General features: G+C 35.6%; 1 protein-coding gene across 3 annotated transcripts; it reads right to left on the reverse strand.

Moving 5' to 3' along the window:
• Positions 1-1,139: 1,139 nt before the first annotated feature.
• On the reverse strand, positions 1,140-4,915 carry LOC118733164 (mediator of RNA polymerase II transcription subunit 20). Of its 3 annotated transcripts, none has more exons than XM_036462438.1 (3): positions 4,848-4,915; positions 4,001-4,773; positions 1,140-3,939 (listed from the first exon to the last, which is right to left on the reverse strand). In XM_036462438.1, exon 2 carries the CDS (start codon positions 4,769-4,771, stop codon positions 4,031-4,033), a length of 741 nt encoding a protein of 246 aa, XP_036318331.1. In that variant the 5' UTR covers positions 4,772-4,773; positions 4,848-4,915; the 3' UTR covers positions 1,140-3,939; positions 4,001-4,030. The 3 variants fall into 3 exon arrangements, with proteins under 3 accessions (XP_036318331.1, XP_036318333.1, XP_036318332.1); XM_036462440.1 differs by having other exon boundaries at positions 1,140-3,951; XM_036462439.1 differs by having other exon boundaries at positions 4,001-4,786; positions 4,848-4,881.
• Between the last annotated feature and the right edge of the window lie 1,307 nt (positions 4,916-6,222).

Below are 6,222 nucleotides of genomic sequence, written 5' to 3' on the forward strand. Positions count from 1 at the left end.
TTTTTGTGGACATAACAAAGTAAAGAATTTCCGAGAGTAGTTTTTTATGCTATTTGCTGGATACTTTTAGGCGTTGGAGTGGAAATTAGTGTTAGCTGTGTGGTTGTTTATGTATATTTACTTAAAATAATTTGTGCGTCTCAATTATAAACGAAATTCAAAGAAAATTTATTTGAAATTAAACTCACATTGAGGCGGAACTCTATAGCAGAGAAGAGAAATGACAACAATAACAATAACAGTAACAACAACTAGCAAAGTAATATCGTCTTCGCTTTGCTCAAACGATACACCAACAGTTGTGGCAAGGTAAATGTATATGCTTTGAGTTGTAGCGAATGTTTAGTTATTTTGCTCGTGAAACCCCACCACCTAAAAAGAGCACAGTTTATAAAAGGCCACACCTCCCCTCTCTAGCCCCTCCAGAGACTCGTGGTGGCATCCATTTGAAAATGACGAATGACAGAGAGAACTGTATGTAACCCAACTAACAGAAACCATGGAATTGAATTATTGAAATTGGGTGTGTTCGAGCTACGTAAGTTAAATATAATTTGAACTTAGACCTCCCGATGGCCAACACTTAGCATAATAAAATCTAGAAGATACTGCTGTAACAACATATGCAGTTTTCCACTAAAGAGGGTTACTGCCAAATTCTTCACCACACCTTCCAAAAAATCTTGGTACACTTTTGCTCCAGTTTTTACTGCCTTTAGAAAAAAAATGCAAAGCAAAAATGTGTCATTTGTTGAGTGAAAATTCTAAACCTCTTTGTTATGTCCACAGCGGTAAGCGAAGTTGTAGTAGAAACCATTCCTACGACAACACACAATTTTACGCGCAATCAATTGCTGCGTACTTTAACAAGCATTTATATACTTTCATATTAAAACGCAAAACTTTTTTTTATGAAGTTTCCACTTCAAAGACTCAATTGCGAAAATTTATAAATTTATTTCCACCTTACCGGCAACTGTATGCACTACTTTAAACAAAAAAAATATTTAAACTCAAATTAAAAGTAGTGGAGCTGAGAAATACATATCGAGCTAAACGCGAAAAAAACGTTAGTGATTTTTTGTTTGTTTTCAATATCTTAATTTCTCCATCAATCATCAAAAAGAAAATTATTTTTAAAATGTCGCTAACGTTGTTTTCGCGGTTATCGCTCGATATGTATAAAAATGATAATCAAAACGACCAGCGTCACACAATTTTATTTACTAGAGCCCAAAACTATACACACTTCTTTTACGACACACATTATTTTTTTTTTTTAGAAAAAATGCAAAATTTTGTGACGATAAAATTTGGCTTACGAATGAAAGAGAAAAAGGATAAAGGGGAGTATCGCATCGCATCAATGTTGAATACAGAATTATAACGTTGTAACTTTTTTCAGTTTTGGAATTTTCTTTTTTAGATTATATTACAATAAGGAAAATTATGCATAATTAAATTAAATAAAGCTTTGAATAGAGAATTGGCGGCTTTTTACCTCAATTTAATTATTAAAAATATGTATCTTTAAGAATTCGTTTATTTAATTTTCAGAAATTCTAAATTTTTTCTCCATATGCATATTAAAGTAGCGAAGTTTAACCATTAGATGTATAAAATGTTACGCTACGCGTAGCATTTGTTTTTTGCATACTACTACACAAATCATATAAACGTACTATAAAACTTACTACTAATTTTAAATTTTAATTAAACGTTATTGCTATAAATTTGCATAAACATACATATAAACATCTTAAAATATATATTTCATACAAAATTACCTACCAAGTAAAAGAAAAAACAAATAAAGTTCGTACTACATATTGCAAATATTGAAGAATTAAACAAAAAGTGTGTTTTTATTTAATAGTTTTAATTTCCTTGCAAAGGATGCGATAGTTTTGCCATGAATTGGAAGGGGTTTTCCTTAAAAAGTATATAAGGGAGTATGAAAATACCCGGATTTAATATGTAAGTAATTTTATTTCCTTTTGATTAATTAAAAATTAGATTTTTTTTGTAATGTTGTGTAACATAGTGATAATGGAGATAACGTAAATTAATTAGTTTATTAGATCCTAGCTTCAATAGATGCTAACCCGTTTAAAAAAATTTCGCATGTTCTGTAGAAAGATAATCAAGGCTATCACTGAATCCTTCGTAGTCTGATTTTTCGGAGGATTCCGAAAATGCGATCACTGAATTCGAATATCTACGGACGCATGAAATATATTTGAATGCATCCGTTCGTAGCGATCGTACTACGACGGATTCAATAATAGCCCCGAATAAAGCAACAAATTAAGGCAACAACCAATGATATCCACGATTTTTTGTGGTCAACCAAAACTTTTTATTTTGAACAAGCGACGACCAACCTAGTAAAGTTAATTTCAGTACGTTGAGTTTAGTGTTGATAGTCGTTTTTCTAAGTTAACTCAGGTAATCAAATTCGAAATTTTACGATTTTCGATTGCTCTGAAAATTCGTATTGGATGGTTTCTTGGTGCGAAGAATCCCAAATTTGACATTATTTTTGCGCTCCAACAAATATTTAGTACTGCTTTTATACAAAAAAAAAACATTCGAAAACGACCAAAAACGTAGATTTTTTTATGGAGATGTCCCAAATTTTGTTGGAAATAAATTTTTTGGTAACTATACGTTCCTAAAAATTTCATCGCATTCAGCGAAGCCAAAATATACATACATTTTCTACAATCACCTGCCAAATCGGACGAACATGGTGAGAGATTTCACCACATAACAGCAAGCCTGGAAAATTTGTATAGTGGAAAGAAGCTTGTTGATCTATTGGGAGAAAATTTTTGGAATTTAAGAGACGGTAGTGAAGAATAATATGATTGAAAAATTTAATTGAATTTCAAGAAAAAGGAAAAAATTGAGCTTCTCCGATTTTTGGCGTGCGGCTTGATGTTGTCACATAAAGGAAGGGACCTACAGTTTTACGCCGACTCCGAACGGCGATTGTATTTTTACGAGAAACTGTTATACATGTATATTTTTCTTCATTTCTACCAATATAGTCACCCTACCAGGGGTTTTTTTGTTTGTTTTTCCATTCAAATATATGTATAATCTAACCAAGTTTGAAAGGGTGCCAAGTCCACTTTTTTCGAAATTTAGTTTTTGGTGTAGAATGACAAATATTGCGAAATTACATCAATTTTTTGTCTCTCCTAAACAATTTAAAAACAAAAAAATGGACTTGGCACCTTTTCACCTTTAGGTAACGATATGTTAGTGTTTGGCCGAGCTTTTCTCCCGATTTATGGTGTGCGTTTTTATGTGGTCACACAAAGAGGAGCAGCCTACAGTTTTACGCCGACTACGAACGACGATAGTATTTTTACGAGAAGCTATTTTTCATGGCAGAAATAAACTCGGAGGTTTGCGTTTGCCTGCCGAGGGGCGACCTCAATTAAGAAAAAATTACCATAAACAATTTTGGAGCTTTTGCACAAAATGAGAAAATTTTTTTTAGTAGTAGGCATATTTTTTCTTTCCCGATTGTGATGCAATTTTTAAAAACGTATTTTCATCAATAAATAAACAAAAACAAAATGTATTTCCAAAATAAAATTAAATTCGGGTTCCTCGCAAAGAAAATCCGCTTGAGAGCCATCGCAAGACGTAAAACTGCCCTTAAAAACGGGTCTTGCCCAAAAATTTAGATTTTACATATGTATAATACTCGATTAAATGACCCAACCTAGAAAAATAACTATCAACACTAAATTCGGCGTACCCGAATTGACTTTAGTAGGTAGGTCGTTGGGTTGTTCATTTTTTCAACTAGCACATCGTAATCAGCTACCATGTTGATCCGCATGGACTTAGCGAACTCCAAATACCTGCCACGAAGTATCCAGCCACGTTATTCATCTTTCGCTTCGACCAGTATTAAAGTGTCTAAAAGATTTGCTATTATTTTTTTTTTAATAACTTAGCTTCATCATTTAAATAATAGTACTTAAAATAACGTCCACATTGCTAGCAAGCCTTACATCCGCATTCGTTGATTGCCGCCCTGCATGCCAGCTCCTGCGTTTTGTGCTGTCGATGCTCCGCCACCACTCGCCACAGGCAGCACATTTTGCTTGCGATAATTTGTAAAACTTTCCAAGTATTGATTAATCGTATCGATTGGTTCATATACATCGTTTTGTTTTTGATGTATCTGCTGTTGACCCATAGGATTCATTATTTGTTGTGAAAAATAGGCGGGATATTCTTTTGCAATTTGCATGCCTAGAAAGCCTTGCAGCATTTCACGTATCATTTCCCAGCAATAAGAAAGCACCACACACGGTCTATATTCGATTTCAATGAGTATGCCTTTGAAATTTTCCATCATTGTTACCGAACCCAGTTTTATAAGAAAATCACCGTATTCGAAGCGCGCACCTTTCGATTCGATTTTCGTTTGCTTCTTCGACGTGTACACTGTAGTCATTTTCAGCATCAACAAATCGAAGAGGTTGTCTGCTACTAGTGGAATTTGCTTGCCAGCGCCGTTGTCCAATATGGAAAACGTGGATGCTGGATATTCGGAATCGTGAAGCACATGCACGGTTTTGGATGGGCCATGTGGTGGTGTGGAAATGTAAGTTTCGCAATCTACTAGGAAATGTCCGGTATGAACGGCGCCCAATGCCAGTAGGCGTTTTGTGAGGTAGTCGATTGCTTGTGCGCCAGTTTTCCCCTCTGGTATCTGATATGGTAGCAATACAGTGACACCCATTGCTAAAGACGTGAGGTGTTGATTGAAACAAAACTGTAGTGGTTATTTATTGTATGCTGTAAATCATTTTATTTACCTTTTCCAAATTCGTGGCCGGTCTGTTTGGATTTACAAATTTACATCAATTATAGTGATGTGCTGAATTGTCGTACCCAATACTCGGTATCCAATACTTCCTTTTCGGTACCCAATACAAATTTTATACGTAATTGCAACTTGTTGACATAATTTTCAACAGAATATCTGTCGAAAAAGTTACATCGACTTTATTTCGACTATGAATGTGATTCGCAATTAATACGAGTAAGAAGATGTGTTCCCAAAAGTTGAAAGTTGATATTGTCGCAACAGTAAAATACCATTTTATCAGTTTCCACCTTCGTAGATCTTAAATTTAAAAAAATGCTTTGTCATCTAAAAAAACACGCTGCAAATAAGGAAGAATTTCTCTGCATTGTGGCGATGGAAAATTGAAATAAAGACCTCAATTAGCCCCTACACTTGCTTTTGATAAACTAGGCTCCCCTTATTGTTGGTCTACATGCGTTCTTATTGAAAGCCTAAACGTTTCGATACCGAGTATCGAAAGTTTTGGATACTTTCCAAATCTGTACCGAGTGTCGATCAAAACATCAAAGTATCGACTCAGTACATCACTAATCAATTATCTTGCACGCTCCCAGCTGTTGTATAGAAACAGAACAGAACGGAACATAATGAAACCTCAGTATATACTGAGAATGAAACACAGCTTGCGGCAAATGCCTAATTACGTATTTTTTTTATAATTTTTGGAATAGCCTGATTCATTAGAAAATACGAGTACAGTCCACGACAAGGTTTACAGGCATTCCTCGCTTTTCAGGCTTTTAGCAATAGCTGAATTGTGTAGCTGAAAGCCTGAAAAGCGTCAAACGCCTGAAAAGCTTGTTGTGGAGTTGTACTCTAAAGCGGTAATGGGCACTGCCTTGCCCGCGGGCAAAGCTCTTTTAATAATAATAACAATAGATTGGCGCTTACACATATGTTAGTGTTTGGCCGAGCTTCTCCTCCGACTTGTGGCGTGCGCCTTGATTTGTCACACAAAGCGGAGGGACCTACAGGACCATGGCAGAAATACACTCGGAGGTTTGCCATTGCCTGCCGAGGGACGACCGCTGTTAAGGAAAAACCTTTTTCTATATTTTTTTGCGATGTTGTTTTGACCAGGGCTTGAACCCAGGTGCTGATGGGTGAAAGCGCGCACTGCTTACCACTACACCACAGCGGCCGAGCTCTTTTAAGCTTTCTATATATTTGGCATAGGCGCGTGCAGAGTAAAAGCTCTATGTGCCCTTCGCTGGTCTAAAGTCATCTGTGTCGTAGACCAGCGATGGGCAGAGAGAGCTTTTACTCTTCATGCGCCTAAACAAAATATATAGTAAGCTTAAAAGAGCTTTGCCTGCGAGCAA

The sequence above is a fragment of the Rhagoletis pomonella genome, unplaced genomic scaffold, assembly GCF_013731165.1.
Source record: "Rhagoletis pomonella isolate Grant_MI unplaced genomic scaffold, Rhpom_1.0 Rhpom_scaffold_00002, whole genome shotgun sequence".
Lineage (NCBI taxonomy): Eukaryota > Metazoa > Arthropoda > Insecta > Diptera > Tephritidae > Rhagoletis > Rhagoletis pomonella.

Coding starts and splice junctions, on each gene's coding strand:
- LOC118733164 (XM_036462438.1), bottom strand. CDS start 4,771: ATGGGTGTCACTGTATTGCTACCATATCAGATACCAGAGGGGAAAACT.